The following is a 23,326-nucleotide window of genomic DNA, read 5'->3' on the forward strand; positions in this document are numbered from 1 at the left end:
TGTATTTTTTTTTTCAAGGTTATTTGTGATCTTAAATTTAAAAAGGCTTATTAATTGTGGGCAGCTGATTTGTATATCAATGATTTTGTGTTCTCTACACTTTTACGAGTTTTTAATTCTGAAATATTTGCTTGGTAAAAAACACAAATTAATTCGTGCATTTCTTAGGATATGGAAGAATTTATGAAGAAGCTTTTTAGTAAATGCTGTATATTATAAGGGGTTCGAAATAGCAGTTATCCTATAATTATAATTATAATTCAAGTTTGCCATCTTTATGCATCGTGGAATGCTATAAATGCTTCAATCTTTTTTTATTATTTAGTCTTAGAACGTTTTCTGATTTATAGAAGCCATTGAACAGTTGCGATATATTTTTTCCAATGATTTCTTAGATGTTTTAAGGTTTATGTATTATATGTTTCTTAAAAAAATAAACAAAATATTAATTTAATATATTTATATTGTAGGTTTTATTTATTATCTTGTTATTATTCTTTTTGTCATATACAAATTCGTATACATTTTTCTCTAATTTTTAACGCTGATTATGATCGAACTTCGATTGCTGTTCGAACGCTAGTATTAATTAATAGTTATCATAATATTTGTTCTTAGAATGCCTCACCGTGTCATAACTTAGCCAAAGATATATCATATTGACAAATATGATATTTGTCCCATTAAGAGATTGAGAATGTTTTATTTGAAGATATATTGCGGAATAACTTTGCACATAAAACGATAGTTTGATCATTGATAAAGCTTTCAATAACATTAAAAGGCGAGGTTTCTTTCTACCGAAACCTACTAACCGTAACCACATCCATCACTGGGGATAGTGAAAAGCGGGCACTTTGTTACGCTTGCCCAGTTCCATCCACACGTGATGGGATGTCATTTTTCGTCCATTCCATTAGTGGTCATTGGTCGAGACGAATGCGAGGATGAGAAATAAATATAGCAATGTCGAATATAAATACAGCAAATATATCAAACAGTCTAGAATTTACTTTTTCTACATTTTTACCGGCGGCCCGCTGATCTTTTGTTTTGCCGGTAAACAGCTGTAATTTGTATTGACGCGTTGCCATTGGTGTTATAGTCAAGGATGCAACATATTTGATCCCGTTGCGGGTTGACTGTGTAAGGTGTGGTTTATATATCTTACAGTGACAGTGTCATACGGCAAAGGTAATATTTTACTAATACTTTAAATTAAAATATAAGTTTTAATTGAAAAATAAAATTTAAGGAGTAAAATTAAGTTACTACCTCACTATCCAAGGACATTAAATTATGATCAGAATAATTATTGTGTTTGCGCATAGTATTATGTGTGCAAAACTATATAATAATTTGCCATTGAAACAAGACGTGATCAGTATTCAGGAAAAAGTTAAAGTTGTTTATCAAGCATAATGTTTAATTAAATTTCTACAATTTTACTTTCCGTATCGGTTTAGAATTTGTTATAAAAATGTGTAGAACATGTCACAAAATATAATACAATAATCTAAATTTGTGACGACATAGTAAATTCAATATCTTACAGTCTAGTAGGTAATAATTGTACACGAAGCCTCATCAATCAGATCAACCCTCTGTCTGTGCACCGAGGCATATCGTTTTACCGGTAAATGCCCGACATTTGCATGTGCAATGTGCATCGGTCAGACATGATAATTATTTCTGATTAATCGCCATGTATGCATGAGATGTGTGTATAATGAATCCGGTGCATCCGTTTATATGTCAATACATTTATTAAAGATGTTGAAAGTTAGTTATGTTCCAATACTGTACATTGCTTGGTTTGAAGTTGGAGTTTATAAAATCTCTTCAATGGTCATGTTACAGTATTGAAATATACAGTACCTACTCTACACATTGTTACTTGCGTTTGTCTGTAAACACGTATAAATCTAGACGATTTGGATTTGTATATATCATACGAAATATATGTATGCTTTGTGAAATATACCATAGGAAGACTAAAAAGAAGGAACCCACATTCGTTGGTACAACATTTAGTACTAGTCTAATACAGCATGACAACACGTATAGTAAATAAAATAAAACATTTATCATAAATTTTAAAATATTTCAAATAATAAAAAGTTTTCGATAAAACGTACAGTAATTAATTATAAACCAAGAAGTAGGAGAATAACGGGTCGTTCATAATCATTGTTCTACTCCTTGGTAATTACCGTTTCCTCTCTTTAAAAGATAGTTTCTGCTGCACCACTGTTGGGCGATGGTCTGTTTGTATGGACCAACTGATGTTAGATGTCATGTGTTAAAATATAAAGAGTCTATTTTAGTTCTGTAAATCATATTCTATTTTCTAAAACAATGCTAATTAATTGCCAGAAATAATCCTTTGTTTGTATTTAAAGAGCTTACAATGAATATAGTTTAAAATTAATATCGACATTATTATTTTCACGGGGCATTTATCAAAATTCGAAGTCTATATCGAAAATGTAGTAATCAAATCGCATTATTGTTTAAACGAATAGGTCTCCCGTGGCGCACGGTTATATAATATCATGTAATTTCCATTTAGTTCATTGTATTTCACTTAATTCGTGCGTTTTATGCAATTTTGCAAAACCGATACTCGTTTCTATTGGTAGTTTCGAATGTGGAAAATAAAAATCTGATGGATTATTTATTTAAACTAGCTGTGTCCGCGACTTCGTGCTCATTTGAATTTAATAAAAAAGTTGTTGTTGTAGCCTAAGTTACTCCTTATTACATCAACTATCTGCCAGTGATATTTCCGTCAAAATCTGTCCAGTCATTTTAAAGATTAAGAAACAACGGAACAGACAAACAGGTTTTTAAAATAATATATATTTTGGTATATATACGGCGTATACATTCATATGGATTTAGAAAAAAACGGTTATTTTAATATTACAAACCGACACTCTAATTTTATTATATGTATATAGATTATAAGCATTACAAATCTAACATAAAATTCATATAAAATCTTTAATAGTTCGGTCAAACTATTAAAGACTAAAATTAGTAGCATCCAATGATTCTCTTAGAGCTGAAAATTGCTACAGATCTTAGGTCTACTATTGGTATAAATAAGGATATAATTAAATATAAAAATATCCCACTAATTCACGTCTGCTAAAATATATATCAAGTCACAGGTGAAAGCTATCAGTTTTTAACATTTATTTTATAAACGCTATATATGATGCAGATGAGATAAGTATCTACAATTTCTTTTAAGCTAATAAGGTCAATATTGTTAATTTAAAGGTATATTTTGATCAAAATTTGTTTTTATAAAAATAAGTTCGAGAGCTTTCCATCAATTTACATATTTGACGTATATATATATGTTTCAATATAACTGCAAGGAATATAAATATTGTGTGATGATCCATGATTTTACATTACAACACAAAGACAAAACACGTTTCTTATGAGCGTAATAAATGTTTGTTTTGCTTTTCGGGGGTCAGCTCGCATTTGTCATTTATTTTACGAGAGAGATGTTAAACTTGTATGAGTTAATGAGAACAATCCTCGGGGACCAGACTTAGATAAGTTGCAAGTGATGTGAACACTACAAGGGTTGCTTACATTCATTTGATATTATAGCATCCCAAATAGTACTTCGTTTTATAGTTCCTTGGTGATAAATAATGATCATTGCGTTTACGGTAAGGGAAGAGTGTTCGGTGTTCTTAAATCGAAATCCATGCATTTAATTAGTGAATGTTTTTAATATTGCATGAAATGTGTTAACGTTAAATAATTTGAGACACCACAGTGGTCAGAAAACGAGCATCGTAACCGAGGATTGTGAGTTCAATTCCAGACAAGCACAATGAATTTTCACGCGCTAATTTGTGCCTATAATTCATCTTGCGTGTTCTATATGTATTTCTTTAGTAATAGGGGAGGCCTCTGTCCACCAGTGGGACGTTGACCAGCAATTACTTTATGTATTGATGTAATACCTCGTCAATAGACAATTAATTTTTTTTCTCTATTTTGGTCCTTATTTAAAAAATGAATAATCGAATCCCTGTTACTTTGTAGTAACGTGTGCAAACAACTCTTGTTATTTTTGGGTTAAGAGAAATACTGTATTTGTCTCAGTACGACAATACTAAAGAAAACATTATATCGTATTTTCGTTTGATGAAACGAATCCCTCATAAATGTATGGATAAAGTAAGGCCATTGATAGGAATATAAACAAAATATGAATAAGTCTTCAATATCTAGTGGAAAATTACCATATAAACTCAATTTCACATGTCACAAGCTATGAACCCAAATCTGCCTGTGGTTTGTTCGACCTAAAAATTGCGCAAAATATACGTTTACATAACATGCAGGTCATAAAATAGTGTTACGATGGGAAATACTGATTATAAAACTATATTACAAAGATTTTTAAGCCACAATCTTTGACTTTTACTCGATTGAATTATTTAAATTTTTTTTTACTTAAATTGAAACAAAAAACTCATTATTAAGATGCATTGTAATTTTACTGGTATTATCTGTGGTCATCATTCGTCTTTTATTTTTAATATCTGTGACACGGTTCATGGACATATTGTAAGAAGTAGGTATGCATCATACCCCATATTTAATGCAGACAACACCGCGGGTCTTTAGTAGTAACAATCTATAAATAAATTTTAAAAAAGAGGGTTTATTTTTAGATAGTTATTTTCCAAATAAAATTCGAAATTGTTTTTTTTCTGAATATGTGGCTATAGCGGTTTGTTTCGTCAGTGTTCGTTGTTAGGGTAGTGTGTGAAAGGTTCAATGTGGGTTAGTGAAATTATTCATATTTAGGATCCTGTCATGCGGGTCGCGTCCCGCCCTCAGGCACTCCCAATCTTATATCTGTTTGTTACTCATGGATACGTAAATATGCAAGAGTTTAGAATTGTAATCATTAAATATTTTCTCATTTTGTTAAATATTTTTATAATTTCTCTAACAATCAAAATGGTTATTTGTATGATGTAAAGGGTTTATTATATCAAAAAGGGGACTAACTAGATCATCATCAGAAATGACACTTGCACAATTACATTTTAATAAACTAATTAAATATATATATATATATATATATTTATATATATTATTTTTTATTTACGTATCATAATATTTTTTATTTTAATATTTAATTATCAAAGAAATATAACATAGTTACTGATGGCTTATATTTGTGTTTGCTACATATCACAGAGGATATCTGGAATCTAGTTTGAGAAATTACAACCACATACGATACGAAATGTGCAAAACTTCTAACAGCTTGCACGATTCATATGAATTTCACAATGTGACATATATATGTGTTTGTTTGTTCCCTACGATAGGATGCCGTAAGTGTTGCCGTATCTTTGATCTATATTTGAGAAAATTCACATCATGAATTACATATCCTTGTCAAAATAACTATTTTGTACGTTAACACTATATCTTAAGTAAGAATTATTAACATTAAGTCCTTAATTATGTCTATATCCTTAAATATATGAATAGTTACTGTATAAATCATGACCACGTGGATTACTACATATATTAAGCAGTTTGAAATTCGAATGGCAAAATAATTATATATATATACGTTTGAAAAAGGAAGAGACGTATCTACTAGATTCATTATTGAATTTTAAGTTTCGTTTACGCAATTTTTATAAACAAAACAGAGGGTAATAAAAACTATTTTATCGTTTAAACACATATTTGAGATTAGTTTACGATATATCATTATTTTATTACGTGTCAACATATCTGTAGTATTAATTTAGTAGTTAGTTTTTTGATATATTAATTAACAAATAAAAATTAAAATATTGATGTTAATTGAAGAAAATCTTTTGCACACACGTGTAAGATAATGAAGATACGATGGAATACTTAAGTAATCGGGATACTTGACTTTGTTCTTGGTCGAAAATAATTGAATATTTGGATCAAGCTTTTTAACGCACAGTCTTAATTGATCCTCTAAATGAGCATCTTTAATTTCCGTTCTGAAATTAGTTATTTTTTTTGTCGTAAGTGAAAATGTCGATTCGGAGCTCTAACGCCCAAAGCGGGAAATAAACAGCGTGTATGATCACTTAGACGGTTATTCAAATTACAATACCAAATTAATTTAAAAAAAACTTTTCAAAAATTTACTTATATTTATTTAATCTATGTACCAAAATTATTATTTATTATATTAATTGAATGTGCTCAATAATATTTAAATAAGAAGACATTTCTAGCGGTTTTTATTATATTCTATTATTTTTTATTTTTAATGTTGGTCATACAGAAAATTTAAAAATTGGAAAATCTACCACATGCGATACTAATGTAAGAAGATCGTTACAAGCCAAAAAATATTAAAGGAGAAAACTAGGAGCTAATTTCAAAATGCTACAAAACTGTGATTAGGATTGGTACATGTGTCGAAAATCTTCAAGATGTTTTTCTTCATTCACGAGACGAAATTTGAACACAAAATAAAGAAAATTCATTGCTGCGTGCCCAGGCTAGAAGCAACAGTTTTTGGTTAAAATTTTGGTCTTTAATCCATCTGGGCATCATCATATTTAGCAAAAGAAAAATATATGATGGCGTTTTTTATATTTAATTATTCTATTGAAATTGAATCTAACGAGCTAACTATTTTAATCCCTTTTACTTAGCTCTTACGAAAATCCAGTAAATTTTGTTGCTAGGACTTTGAGTATCAAATGTTTTATATGATTTTTAGAAATTTGAAAATATAATTCGGCTTTATGTTTCACCGTTAAGAGCGTATTTTTTTAAGTATTTTGGTTACATTTATAAAAATATATATTTTTCTTTTAAAATGTCATTATTTAATTTGCATAAGATTTATCTCTCAGATGTCTTTAAATAAACCTATTTACCCAAAAAAGGAAAGGACATAAAATCTTAAAAGAGATTTATTTATGCTAATTATTTTATAATTCAATATATTTATTATTTTTACTATGCCACCATTCCACGTGGTTATGATTTGTACAGTAACTACTTTTAATTTTTATTTTTGTATAGTTAAGGGTATGTTAATGTTTCGTATTCGTAAATGTACATATTTTTCATTTTGAAGTATTTTGCCTTTGAAATATTCTTTAGCGTGGATTATACACAAATAAATTACGTTATAATAAAATCTTTTCTAATATCTTTAGCTTTTGAGGTGCTTGAATGTGTGAGTGAGAGAGTTTTACTCGCTTTAAATTAAGAGTATTGACGAGACAAGTGTAAAAATAATTTTCTTATAAAAAAATGTAATATTACGCATACTCTAGAAGCACACGCATTGAACATAATACTTTTGCTCCTTTCAGCTAAAACAAAGACGTTACTCTAATCAATATCAGCCTTTAAATTAAGATTACTTCAATCTATCCATTAGCATTAGCATTTAGCATTAGCAGCCTGTAAATTTTCCCACTGCTGGGCTAAAGGCCTCCTCTCCCTTTGAGGAGAAGGCTTGGAGCATATTCCACTACGCTGCTCGAATGCGGGTTGGCGGAACACACATGTAGCAGAATTTCGTTGAAATTAGACACATGCAGGTTTCCTCACGATGTTTTCCTTCACCGCCGAGTACGAGATGAATTATAAACACAAATTAAGCACATGAAAATTCAGTGGTGCCTGCCTGGGTTTGAACCCGAAATCATCGGTTAAGATGCACGCATTCTAACCACTGGGCTATCTCGGCTCAATCTATCCATATTTATTTGAATATTTACAGAATTCTATAAGGTTATTCTACACATGGCACCACGTTCGCTTCAGATCGTAGAGATGCAATACAATTGATGCGCTATCCTTACAATGATATCTTCTACGGCAGTGTACGTGATGAAAACTACTTGAATTGAAATTTTGTAACTTATAAATATATATTTAAGGAATGTTATTACTAAACTTTGAATAATCAACAATGTTAATCCAGTAAAATAACTTAAACATGGTAAGTACCATGGTATTTAAAAGAAAACATACGTAAACCCACACTCACAAACACCCATTGTTGCACCCGGGTTCAATTTATTAATAAAGAAAATGAGTATTATTAATATTAGTATAAAATAAGCTACTATATAAACTACTAATATCAAGATATATTGGTTTGATTACAGTTACTGAAATAGCTTTTATAGCTCTGAAAAACAACTGGCATAGTGTAGGCTTGAATACGTCACAGGGTGCGTGCACGCCTTCTGTTACTTTGAATATTGAACAATAAATATAAATGTAATGAGTACCTGTAGAATTTCAAAAACATTTCAAGTGTCATGAAATTTAGTCTAGCTATATAAATAATGACAAACTAACTTGTATCTCGTTTATTTGTGGAACAATTTAAGATTTATGCGATTTTATTTCGGGTCACTAAAATTTGACATCTGACAAAGTATCATATAAAATGTCACGTTTAATCTTCTAGGATCACTGGGTACTTTATAATCTACATTCCACGTCATGTAGCAGTCAACCTCGACGCGAGCGAAATTCTACTAAAACGCGATAAATTTAGTAACACACGTGACACGCCTGATAAATAACCTAACCCAAGCTAACAATTCTGTACAAGTGACATGAACATTGCAGAATTCTGATTTAGTTAATTAAATGACAACTAATGCTGAATATGTAATACGCATTTGTTGAATGTTGCTAGTTTAAAAAATATAATAGTTTATAATTAGATTTCCAATATAAACTTTTATAATTGTTTAATTAGCGTGAATGACTAAGGAAGAAAAAATATTTACAAGTTTCGTTAAACATTTTTAAATTAGGAAGCCCCTAATTAGAATGACTGGTAAGAGTTTGTTAAAAAAGTTTGACTACAACCTTTTTAGTAATTACCTTATTATATTAACGTGAAAACTTAGAATAAAAACATAGATAACAAATTAACAATAAAATATATTTATTCTTCAGTCATAAATAGCTGTTTTAAAGTTTAGCTTGAATATTAAGCCGTAAAGTACGAACTAGTAGCATTATCTGCAAAACGGGCAGTTGAAAAATGTGTTTTGGCCTAAAATACGGTGTCGGTGTGATGAATAATGAACTAAGTTGTAAACTTCTTCCCCTTCTTGCGGGTTGTGGTCACTAAACAAAGGAAGCTGCGATCTATCAACGTGTTTATGTACACAATAGTTAGTGCAGTCTAACTAAATAAACTGTAATTTTCGATCTATAACACGAACTTTCCTTGGACTACATATAGATCAACATTTCTCAGTAACTCTGGTCTGAATCTAGTACAGAATTTTGCAAGTAGTTTTTAATTATACAATTGTTATCATAAAAAAAAGTTCTTAGTTTTTACATTAAATAGATACATCGGATTCGTTCGATAATATTATAATCAATTATAAACTGGGTCATGTTTTCCGAGCGATGTAAGGTTAAAGTATAGTCGTAAAGGACGCTACAATTTATAGGACCGGTTAACGAGAAGGTCTAGCTTCCGCGTCATTATCATTAACCTAGAAACATATGTCACAGAGCAGAAACAATTTAACTTGTATTTCGGTACATTGACTTTTCGATACAAGTGTTGGTTACTTGTTTCGAAAAGTAATGTAAAATAAAAACTCGTACATAACATTGGAGACAAAATAATCTTTAGTTGCATTAATGACAGTATTAATGGCTGATGCCAACTGTTTATTTATTTAACTTTGTAATTCTAACTTGTATCATCAATTATTGCAAGGATAATATATTGCAATTATAATATATATTATTGCAATTGGAAGTAAGTAAGTGATAATGCTGTTTTACCGGTAATTTTCAGCGGAGATTAGCAAATGCTGGAGCGTTACTAGCGCTAAAGCAGAAGCACACTCTTTTCTCTTTCTGTCATAAATCGGATAACCGATTAACGTACATTTTCAAGGCACGATACTAACCTAACGTCGGTTAGAGCATTACTGGGGAAAAAAATGTAATATGTTTTTATTGCCCGATTGAATTTAGCCCTGAATCATGATATGTAGCTGTGTAATCTTTTTTATGATATATGTAGGCGGATGGACGGACCACCTGATGGTAAGTGGTCACCACACCCCTAGACAATGTAAGAAATATTAACCATTCCACCACTACCAACCTTAGGAACTAAGATTTTATGTCCTTTGTGCCTGTAGTTACACTGGCATACTCACTACTGTGCTACTATGTGTTAGAATATCTGATGAGTGGGTGGTACCTCCCCACGCAGGCTTGCACAAGGCCCTAACAACAAGTAAGATAGCCCATCGAATTAATAATAAGTAACTGCTTCTGTATTTATATTATTGTTTATCTAGTACTGGAGATCCTTTGGGAATTAATAAAATTGTACAATCTGTTTTGACTCTGTGAAAAATATCATTTATTGAAAACTATACAATTGCTATAATCAATCATATTAATCCCGCGTGTGATCCAAAACCATTTCTCACTCTTTACTCAGACAACTTTCTTCCAGTACTGTTTCATCTTTATCTTAAGAATTCTTTTAAAAGCCTTTGAAGTTCTAATCAAAATTATAATTTTAAAAGGAAAATGTCTTAGATTTTTTTCGATACTAATTTAATAAATATTTTATTACAAATAAGCTATATTTATTTATTAATATACATTCGTAATTAAAGAATATATACTACGCTGTACATATTTTATGTCTCTTTGAGATATTTCTTTAATCCATACTCATTTATATTTTATGTATCAGCAATGTTTCAAATATTATGGCTTTCTAGCAAAGACCTAATCATTTTATAAAATAATTAAAATCCAAATTATTCTCGCAAAATATTTACACGAGCGCAACTTGTATGAGTAAGGACGGAAGTCCTTAACGACCAGCGGTAAAGTGAGGTTGCTAAACAAAGGAAGGCTCAATCTATCAGTCCTGTCAAGGGTGCCTTGGTGTACGCATCATCATTACGTCAGAAACTATCAGATACTTTACGTAAACTCTAATATGAATTAAGCTGTTATTCTATTTTTACAAGTTTTAAAGCTTACAAGATCTATGATTTGTATTATTATAATTAATTAATAATAATATTTCATTAATAAATAATATGTCGAAATATACTTAAAACTATCGCGATTGTAGTTATCCATACTTTTAAACATTATATTATTTTAAATGTACGTCGACGTCACGAGCTGACTAGCAGCTTCACGCGCCCGCCTACCTCGACTGCTCGAGTTTTCATAGTATGGAATATTTTTGTTATAGCGCTAACTTTATACATAATTCCTTTGACATAATTATGAAAGAAACGCAATTTGAAGACAAATCTCCCAGAAATTTTGAAGAAGTGCCAAAGATCTTTCAGACACTAATTCATAAATTAAATTAAATTTCGTTAGAAACGTCTTAGGATTTATTAAATATTGTTGCTCTACGTCATATTCATTCTTTGAAGAATGAAAACCTATACATATATGGTAGGTAGTCCTAAATTTAGAGTATTCAGTTGTAAACATTGTATTCTAATATTGATTAAACCCGGCGTCACCTATGGGACATCCCATAGGTACCCCTTATTTGTATTTGGTTTGTACAAATAGTTTCCGTTCAGATAGTTTTCAAGTAGCATAATAATTTATAAGAATAATAAAATAAGAATTTAAAATGCAGGATAAGAGTAAGTAAGTACTGAGTTTCTTATCAGTTCTCCTAGGTAGTATCTCCTTTTCGAACCGGTGGTTTAAGCGAAGTTTACGTTTAATACAATTATGTAAAATTATAATTAGAAGTTCTTGTAAAAGCCCATCCGAATAAAGTATATTTTTATTTGATTTGATTTAAATTGATTTACATTAACGACATTTAAAAAATCATTCATGGAAGCACTTTTAAAAATAATTTCTACACTAAAACTCACCTTCGTCTTTGTCAATGTCAGTTGTCGATCCTTTACGATGTCTATAAAATGTCTGAAAGCTTTACAAAAGAAGAGATACCTATGACCTAGTTTAGGCCTACACTTTATCACGGAAGCACGCGAAAGCGATCCTGTGCCGTCCGTCGCATAGACGGGAGGGTACCGCTGGTTTTTACTGGTTACTGGTTGGTTACGGTTCGGAAAAACCGCCGGCGAAAGCTGGTTCCACAGAATGGTTGTGCGAGGCAGAACAAACCAACAGACAACTGGATTCGCGATCAAATTATTCTTTCGATGAACAAAATATATTAGTGCCATTTAGTACATAATTTAATAACGACTATAGATTTAATTTGTCAACATCGTGGTACCTGGTACTACATAAATTTCATAAAATTAATTACCTCGACCAAAGATCGTGCAGCCCAATTGTGTTAATGTAGTTTGTTCGTTCGTATTACAGAAATAAAGAAGTGAACATCTACGAAATAAAGGTAGACGAGAAAGCTCCTGAAGTCGACGACGAGCGCGGACCTGTGCAACTTTGTCGAAACATCGGGCAAATTATAAAGAAGTTATAACGTCATGGTACATTATACACGAGTTTTAATCATTTACAACTCAATTACATGTATGAAATATGATAGAACTGAGCAAATTTTCTAAAATTACACTTTCATTCGTTTTTAATATAAAGACATAAAAAGTACTAGTTAGTTCGAGTTACAATAAACGAAACCACTTAAATCAAACATTTTAACATAAATATACACATATATGTATTATTTGGCGTTTTGTAACGAGACACAAACAACCGGAACTTAAAAGTTGGAATAATAAAACACACGGACAATGCATAAGGAATGTTATTCTTTGATAAACGGATGCGATTTCAAAATGATGCTATTCTGAGAAAATTCAGGTATTATATTCGCTGTATGTTGTTGAAAATACAATTTAACAATGAATAATCTACGAAATAAACAACTAGACAAGTTAAATGGTCCTTAAAGATGTTAAATTGGCCACAAAACACGATTGAAGTAACCGTAAGATTAGTTGAATGAATTCTCATTTGAATGCAATGGAAATGTTTGGCGAAATAACCATTGAAACTCTTAATTGCCCCCCAGAAAACTTCTTTATGTTTCTGAGTGGCGCTTGTGGGAATTCGTCTTATATTCTCGAGAGTGAGTCCGCATTACGGAAATTAAAATAGCAAGGAATTACATTTTTAATTTTAATAATATCACAACTAATGTTTTCTGTAGATATTTTTAATTCGAAATTCAACGGAGTATTATGCTTAGTAGTTTTACAAGGATAGCAAAGCAGTTCTAGCAGTTGATGATATGGTGGTCAGACCGTCTGTTAACTTTCGTAAGCTGGGCGAAGAATATATATAGTTATATATACATATATAACAACTTTGGCGCTGTAAGAAATGTGAACCATTGCTTACATCACCAAAGCGCCACCAGCTACTATGGGAAGTAAAATGTTACGTCCTTTGTGCCTATAGTTACGATACTTAAAGTATTGCTGTTTGTCGGTAGAATATCTGATAAGTGGATGTTACTTGCTCAGACGGGCTTGAACTAAGTCCACCAATAAGATGCTCTATTTACTTTATTCTTACAACTATATTTTGGCATTAAGAAGACTTTTTGTATTTTTTTGACGATAAGTTTTAAGCGACAATAAAGTATTATATATAATAATAAATAAACATACAATGGCAATATATTACGAAATATGGTGATATTACATCAATCGAAATGAATTAATAATCCATGTATGTATTTTGTTTGACGAATGCATGTCTGATAATTATCATTTCCAGTACAAAATATCGTCATTTACTAATGCAATCCTCTTGTGAGCTACAACTTTGTCCGCCTTATTTGCTCCAAATGCTTCCAAGACCTGAATATCGGAAGTAATTAATATTGATTAGTTTCGCATTTTCTCTTTGACGTTTCAGCGTTTGTGGCAGTCTAATGGCAAATACATTATAATTATACTGTACATTAGTCAATGACTTTGTCAAAGTTATCGTATGCCTTGCTAAACTTTGCGAAATTGTCTAAATTATATCTTATTTTGGGCATGCATTTCGTTCACATTGTTTATGAATACGTAAATGCATTAATAAATACGAATACAAAACAATAACAAATTCATTTAATGAACAGCGCTAATGGTTTTGACGTAATGGAGATATTAATCCGATTACAGTAATATTCTATTTTTAAAGAGAGCTAGCCGTCGCTTTTAGAGAATTTGTAATTTAATGTTATGTTATATTATACAATATTTAATAGAATATTTTTTATGTTTAGTGCAAAAAAAATTGATATAGATGAGGTATGAGTATAGAAAAGAGTTTTATTTTGGGTCACTAATATATTATACTATTTATTTACGAGTATATGTCATGGGACACTATTACTCCTAGCGAAATATCATTCAATTTTTTTTTATGACGCTAGCAGCATACTGCCGGGAGGCTCATCTGATGGAAAGTGAATACAACCGTCCATAGACGTCTGCAGCACTAGAAGACGTGGAAGTTACCGACCTTTAAGAAATGAGTAGAAAGCTGGTTCCGCAGAGTGGTTATGTAAAGCAAAAATGCCTTAAAATCGCACTATTGACTTGTTGTATGTAATTTTGACTTTCTGATTCAAACACAGTAACTACTGATTTTTCCGCCAGTTATTTCGAATCGTACCTATAAGTTAATTTAAATGAAATTATTTTGATTTGAATTCTATAGAAATTCCTAATAAAAATATTATTTGTTTAGGCTTCATGAGTGTTCTGTTTTAGCTGTCGACATATAATATTTGAAATTTTACTGGCACGCTAAACACAATCTAAATACGACCAAGAAATGCCATTTAATTTACAAAAGTCTGACTTTTCTATTCTATTTCGATACCACGGGCACACGAAAATAACACGTGATTTTTGAAAATACGTTCTTTCCTACGGAAACATATACAAAGAAGAAGCTTGGAAGCTAAGCTCTAAGCCTTGTACTTGAAAGGCATATTGTAACATTAAATTAAAAAGACCCATCAGGCTAATGGATTGTCAAGTCGCCTTTTGTTGCACAGTTAATCACTGCCGTTCGTGCACGTCTTTGACAGATATTAATCATAAATATTCTAATGTAAAATACACAGATAATATATATTTATCTAAGTTAATTTTATTATTATTTATTAATACATTACTATTGTTAAACATGTGAATAAAAACAAAATATTGTATAAATTATTTATGGAATAACCCAATTGTTACCTTTAGATTTAAATACCGTAAGTGCCTGTAATTATCCCACGGCTGGGCAAGGACGCTTTGTCTAATAAGAGACGGTTTGACGTTTAATCCATAATAATAATAGATGTTACGTATGTAAATATACGGCGAAGTAAAACGAGATAAATTATAACACACAAATTAAGTACCTACCTGAAATGTGCGGTCGTAAGAACCCGACTTCGTCGGTCAAGACCCTATTTATATAAACGTATATATTCTCATATTTCTTAGTTAACATTTAAGAACAATAGACGGCAAGTTAGTTTTTAGCATTATTTTAACAATTATATAATTAAAATGAATAGCTCAGTGTCTGAATGTAAAATGTCCTTTTGAGTTTGTGAAAAGTACAAATGTCAGTTTGAAACAATGTCGCAAGATTGCTGGCGGAATATAAAAGCAAGTCTAAGTTGAATTTGTTTAGCATAAAACTCAATTACATGTGAAAAGTACAAATGATTCAAATTCAATTTTACAACATTTATACATAGAGCAGTTTGTAAGCGTTCTAAAGTTGTTTCGATTCTTACCCCGCGTCGGATTCATGCATGTTTCATTTCTGGGTTATAAATTTTGTGTGCGGGACGTGTGAGATATAAACGACAAACGCCATATTTGTAGGCCGTGGTCTATTTACGTATACATTTATTCTTACACAGAAAATGTTATGACTTAAAAAGTTTTCGTCAGCAGTACGTAACGGGTGGCATAATTTTTATCATATTTTGTAATTCAAAAAATTATTATTAATTGTTAATTTAAGGGGTATCATTTTATCCACCTCCCCTAACTTAGTATTGTGTTAGTCTAGCTAGAAAGGAGTTTAAATTAAGTTAAGAATAATTTAAAATAAATAAAGTATAAGCCTATTTATTTGATAAAAAAGCAGTCGCTATTTCAGGCAAAGTGTAGCTGTTAAGGAATAAAATAACTTCAAGCGTTAAACGAACAGAAATGCACAAAGCGTGCGTACACTTGAGGGAAAAGGGCCTACATTTTTAATGGCAACGTTTCATTTTTGGCAAGTTTATTGCGCCGGCTTTAGCTTTGCAAGCATAAACCTTATGCAATAGACAACATAATAGCGTTGTCAGTTTGTAGTTTGAACATAGACAATACGAACCTATTTTAGTCACTCTTTTTTGTTTTTCGAGTGTTGTATATAGTGTTGTTATTTTTTTTTTTGTATCTACCACAATAATGTGACGTTTATTTTTAGTCACAAATTTAAAAGTGATTTGTACTTTTTAATCTGTGGTAAAACAATTACGTCGTTTTAAAAGGAAATGTACATATATTAAAACATATGAATAATGCACGTTGCAGTTGCCGTAGTTTGTAAATATTTTGTTATGTAAATTACTTCGTATCACTTAATTTTACTGGTCCAACAATTAGAAATATAAAAGCAAATTTCGTTTAAAGCTGAAAATAAAAGAAGCGCTACGGAGCGTTAAGAGTAGTAATGTTTTTGCGTTAGGGTTGTCAAATCGTCATTTCTCAAAACGTCCCCGCGGGCTGGAATAAAGGACGCGTGACGATATCGCGCATTTCTGCTATGCGGTTAGCCAGGGTGTCTCTCTTGACAGGCTATTTAATGCCTCACTTCGATATATCCTCACACTGAAGGGGATAAATCCTACGATATTCCACCCAATTTGAGCGAATAACTAAGTACTAGGGGACAAAAAAAGTGCGTTGTCACATATTAATTCACTTGCGATGTGATTTCTCTTTAATAGATTTAAATATTGGGAAAGAAAGTTTAACTAATCACGTAATATTTATATGCATATGTTAATATTGACGTTGTAATTAGACTATTTCAACCTGTTTCAACGTTCTCTTCTATTTAAACGTCGAAATCGCTTATGCGATTTGCGCTTATATAATTTGAACCATTTAAACATAAATCTCTATTTGAAACGCTAAAATAAGCATCTCTCTTCGTAGTTATGCTATTACAGCGTCGAAACACATCAGTAAATGCAAATTACGTCAAAGGCATGGGAGATGTACGAATAGGAAACATTATTAAGTACGCTAGAACGACGTACGCTTGTAAAAGAGACCAATTCTATGAAGCTTACTTAGGCGAGTGTGCTCTCCGCTTTATTTGCTTAGGTTATTAATATCGCAAAGGAATTCTTGCAAAGCAGTTTGTACCCAAGAACGTCTGCATCGCTTTGTTTGAAAAAACATGTTACATTTGAAATTAAATTATTATTCTTGGACGTCGAATCATAATTCTGTAGTGAAACTCAGGGTGACTTGTTCCTTTGATTTCGAATTTTAGTCTATCCTTATTTAAAATTTCCTTTTGAAGGTTGATTTATATTACTGAGTTATTTTTCTTTACATGATTTTATGTTTATTTATTCGAGTATTATTTTTTCCAATAGTAAAATTAGGCGCATAAATTACTTACATCGTAACTAATTTAATCTTATATAATTTGGTAACACATTTTTCATATTGATTTTTTTTTTCTTTTTACGTAATAGGCAAGCGGACGTCAAAATGGGCCACTGATATTAAGTGGTCACCACCGCCCATAGTCATTGGCACTGTAAAAAATATTAACAATTCCTTGCATCGCCATTACGTTCAATCTTGGGAATTAAGATGGCTAGTACCTGAATTTTTACTGGCTCTCTCACCCTTCGAACCGGAACACAACAATACTAAGCATTACTGTTGGTGGCAAAATGCCCGATGTGTGGGTGGTATCGACTCAGACTCTACAAAGCCCTGCCGCCAAGTATTAATTTTGAGTATTCATACAATGTACCTATCTTAACCGATGATTGCGCGTTCAACCCAGGCAAGCGCCACTGAATTTTCATTTGCTTAGTTTGTGTTTATAATTCACCTCATGCTCGTGAAGGAAAATATCGTGAGGAAATACATGTGTATCTGCGTGGTGAAATAAGCTTCAAACCTCCTCCTCAAAAGAAGAGTAGGCCGTTAGTCTGTTACTGTATACAATGAGAGTAACTTTATAAATACTTTTTAATACTTATAATAACCAGAAGTTATAATATTTCACTAATTACAATAATTAAGTCATTTACCTAAATTCATTGAAATAACAAAAAAACAATGTGAGTTCTAATACTAAACTCGTATAATGTTCTTAGTTAGTTATTTTGACAAATGGAACGATGTGTCGGCTCTTCCTTGTTGCTTACGTTCCGCCCTCTGTAAGCCCTTTACAAGTTTTAGATTGATGAGTTTCGCGCAATGACGGCAATTTGTCGCTGACGGAGACACGGAAGATAGTTTGAAGTTTATGACTGAAGTTACGAAGGATACATTTATGGAATAGTATTTAATGTCCATTAATCTTATATGTTTATATATATTATAACTCGTATTAAAATTTCTATTGTTTTTAACAAACTTAAGTACTGCAAATATACATTCCTAATTAAAATGTATCTTTTTTATTTTTTGACCGCTTCTTCTGACCAAACCAGAGAGACAATAACTACAACGAAAATTAAATATTTCAATATTTACGAATTTAGGTACTATAAAATATAGTAATGAAATGTAAATTTTGTTATGTCTGATATTAGTTCAATTTTTTTTTTTATATTGTTTCGGTTGCCTTTTAAGGGATTATTTCAAATTCTGGAGTACGTTTAAAACATTGTAAAACAGTAAAACATTCTACACATAGAAAACAGAAAATCGTCTGTTAAGCCTAAATATAAAAAAAAAACTAAAATTCATCAAACTTACTAAAAAAATAAAATATTTTTTCTAGTATTTTTATCCCAAGATATTCATAGCGACATTCCAAAAAATAAATATTTAAATTATTGAAGTTGGACTTTGATAAACGACGATATTTGTTTAAATATTACGTTTTAATCTTGATAAGCACATTACGTTCATAGCGAAGTTAAATCGTTCATTACCTCCTGACATGCGAGCCTTCTCCTCTGGCACAATAGTACAAGTGGCGCCCCCATCCTCACATTTGTCACTTGCATACAGTTACAAACGTTTTCGAGAGGGGCGACGTGTTTGTTAGCATTCGGGGGTATTTAATTACTAAATGGCGAATACGAACAGGCACATAGCCTATACGTATTTTCCTGAGGCTTTGTATTCCAAAGACGTTGTTAGTTAATAGGTAATTCAATTACTTATATATAATATACTATTTAATATTATCTTTTATGGCAACATATACGTATATATTATGTTTTCATTCGTTTGGTTAATATTTTGATTTCTAATGTTCATTAGCAATATTTTTTATTTAGATCTTTTGTACAATACGAAGTAGTGCTCCTGTTTTCGTTAAGTTCGTCGTTTTTATTTTCATTACCAACAGAGCGAGCGAGCTAATGAGTATCGACGCTGAACGCTTTTTGATATCGGAATTGAGAAATGCATTTCATCCAATAATAATTTACTAATTCGATGATAATCATGAGATTTAAAAATGATATATATTTACAGGGGTTAATTAAAAACATTTTATATGGTAGGATATCCAGGATGCCACCCAGACGAGCCTGCCCTGCCTTACTATTACAAATAGTTTTAGTCAAGGGTTTTGTTAGTACAATTTTCATTGCTTGGATTAGTTGTATTGAATACACGTTATTCAAGACGTACCATTGTCATTATCAGGCATTGGCAGGCTGTCTGACGCGTCAGAAGCGAGAGCCAAATCAGGAGATGACGCCCCCAGCAAAGCTGTCAGCCCATCATGCTCACCGTCTGAAAAAGGGAGTGACTGTATCGGAGGGAAGCCCAGTCGGAGGGCTTTGACGTAGTTCTAACACTTTTTCAAATTCAAAGTCGCTGTGACAGTGCTAATAAATAGTTGACCTATTGCGGAGTGATTTTATATTCCAGTAAGAAAGTATGAAATGACATACCTTTCTTAAGAACGATTAAATTGTGTTTATTTATAAGATATATAATACATTTTATATGACAAAAAAAAAACGTAATATTATGATGTAAATATTTTGCATAAAATAATTAATTGTTCTATTTCGAAAATATTACCAAGCCCTTCATTCTTAATGTACTCTCAGCATTGGGATCTAAGGTGTTATCTGATGCTTCTAATTACGCACTTCACTTGAAAACGAAAAACAGGTGTGACTTGCAGAATACCTTTTTGTATTAGTAGTAAAATTCTAAAATCCCTATAAAATTTGCACTGCGAGTTCAAATTCACTATCCGATTTTCGTAATTTGGTCTACGATAAAAATAAACTATTTTATTATTATGATGTGAAATAAACATTTCATTATATATTCCATATACCTTGTTTTATTACTGCAAAATAATACTAAGAGTCCTTTGGCGTTTCGAAGTTAGGAAAAAAATTTAAAATTAGTCCTGTTCGCCGTCTACACGAAAATTAGCATTAGCGCGGAAAATTATCACTCGGGGAATACTTTGCTTCGTAATACATTGCATTTTAATGAGGTCGGAAAAATGAGAGATTTCATCGTGTTTCCGTGGTTTTCTACTTGCAGGAAACCATGTTACTTAGCGGGTGATTACCGCGCAAAGATGTGCTATTTTCTTTCTTCCTTATGAATATAATATAATAAGCACTTGTACTTTAAACACCTAACAGTAAAGTAAAATGAAGCTTTCGATTATGAACATTTCTATTACATAGAAATAACCTTAGCCGAAAGTATAAGGCACCCTTCTAAAACAAAGTCTTAAAACGTATTAAAAAACACAGCATGTATATTGTGGCAAATATCTCGTAGGACTTATATACAAATGACGAGGTCTTGGGTTCAAATCACCTCTCGTCTATATGGGGTTTTCTCTAAGAAATTTTAAGTAGCAGCTTAGATCGTTGAAGTTGAATTTACATTATTGTTTATCATTATGTTATTTACATTAAAAGACATCCAAGTTAATATTCATTTATACTTTACAAATATTGATAATATTTAAATGGGAATTTGCTTTAAACAACTCAAGATATATATTCGCATTCTGAATCGATGAGAACAAAATCAAATCCTTAATACGATAAACTTGGATAGAGCCGCCAAATGGTTCGTTGCCAAAAACTGTTTATTTGAAAATGCGTTTATCCCCCGAAGCTATTTTAGATTTGAAAAATTATTTAAATGTTATAAAAGACTGAACGAATTCTTACAGACATACCGAAGCCTTTTAGAACTTGTTCGAAATTCCCATAAATTATTTATAGCATTTGAACAATTTTCTTACCCTGCCAGCGGCCATTCCATAATTATGTAGGGCTCGAGGAACCTTGTCAGTCCGTTCTTTAGAGACGCTTGTGTAAAAACACTGACGGTTTTACAGAATGATCATTTGCTTTGTAAATGTTATGGATGTTATATTTATGTATTTTCCCATTTTTTTCTTCTTACAGTAACTATGTCAGTCAAAAGAAATTGTTATTTCTATTGACCAAAGTAGAAACATTTTGTTGACCAGATCTTTATGTCTTATCAAAAAATTAAATCTGTTCAAATATTATTACAATTTATTACACGGTCTAAGTCTAGTCTTTTATTTATTTGTGTTGCCATATCTAAATCCAATGATATTTTAAATGATTCACTAATCTCACTAGTGATCACACTTAACTATCTAATGTTATGTTTATACATTATCAAAGAAAACACGACCACTAGGTTTTATTTTTATAGAAGACTGTCTTTTAAGGGCAACACTCTCTGAATACCAAGTCTGTCCTTTTTTTCTTTTTCTTATCCTCACTCGCTATTAATTAACGATGTCTTTCCGCTTCCATAAAAGGACTATTGAAAGCGCTTTTGCTTATGAATAATATTTAATTTTTAAAGTCATATTTCACTTTTTATCAAAGAACACAAAGTTTTTTTATTTGAAAATAAGCTTTACTAACACGTTAAGAATATTTTTCAACAAAAATTTTCCATGAACAGATCGATAACATAAGAAAAAAAATGTATTGGATAGGTTAATGACACTTACATGTATTTCGTAGTTACGTGATCGTTCATGAGAATATTCATATTTTTTCCAATTACTTCATTAAATTTTAGGTTTACTATTTCAATGAAATTTAATAATATTCTATAATCACAAATTATTATCGATCGTTATTTCAGTGATCATTATAAAATTTTAAGGAGTTTTTATACATTCAATGAATATATTACGGTTTTAATTGATAAAAATATACATATAATACAAGGCATAGAGGCCGAGCAATATTTTTGTAAATATTGTAGAGGAAGTTAGCGTGGCTTATTATGCCGGAAAATAAAAGAGTACTCATGCATACATTTTCTACAGATATTTAAAAATGAACCCTCCAACCATTTTACGCAAATGAAGTTGCGGAAACAGTTAGCATAGAAATAAGAAAGTTACGCTAGTTACGAGGAATAATAGAAAATCACGATCCCGCATCAGCGAAACGTATTCTCTAAGGGGTGGTTCACATTAGATTGGACCGACTGGATTGTCGTTAGCTTGTTTGTTTAACACGTATTTATCGTACTGGCTGTTCTAAGTATGCTAGTATTCTAGTACTTTCCGACCTGACTATTCGGACGTAGACTGGTAACATTTTTGTCGTAGAAAACACCAAAATGTATAGTAAAGACTATTTGATGTATTACGCGAAAAAAGAGTTACGAGAACAAGACAATAAAAATCGCTTCGATTCCAGTCGAATGCATCTGCCTAAGACTGCGGATCTTTCAAGAAATGTGACTTGGTCGATATATTTATGAAACATATCCAATAATGTAACTTTGAAATATGTCGAAATAAAATAAATACATCCGAACGACATATCGGTCCGATAAAATGCGAACCAACTTTAACATTTTTTTATAAAAAGCCGCAGAGCAGAGCGCTCGGGGTAAATGTACCGCTATAAAGTTGTAAATGAAGTAATATCGCACTTGACTTATACTGAAACTTAGAAAGTACACGCAGAACAATAGTGGCCCGAATTCACCGCTATTTATTTAGTGTCATTCAATTAAGCTGAATAAACCGACAGAGGGAATTGACGGTGTTGGCC

The 23,326-nt window shown here is 31.3% G+C and overlaps 1 protein-coding gene across 4 annotated transcripts in view; it reads right to left on the reverse strand.

Annotated features, from left to right (window-relative positions):
• The window catches only part of LOC125071082 (zinc finger protein 541), a 243,853-nt gene that overhangs the window by 47,574 nt on the left and 172,953 nt on the right, over positions 1–23,326 (reverse strand). For 2 of the 4 annotated variants that reach the window (XM_047681171.1, XM_047681172.1), the window contains exon 4: positions 19,911–20,015. The exons of 1 other annotated variant lie outside the window; for it this stretch is intronic. In XM_047681171.1, the coding sequence (XP_047537127.1) occupies positions 19,911–20,015 (105 nt within the window). The remainder of the gene's footprint in view (positions 1–19,910; positions 20,016–23,326) is intronic. One more of the 4 variants, XM_047681173.1, reaches the window with a different exon arrangement.

Source organism: Vanessa atalanta, chromosome 18 (genome assembly GCF_905147765.1).
Source record: "Vanessa atalanta chromosome 18, ilVanAtal1.2, whole genome shotgun sequence".
Lineage (NCBI taxonomy): Eukaryota > Metazoa > Arthropoda > Insecta > Lepidoptera > Nymphalidae > Vanessa > Vanessa atalanta.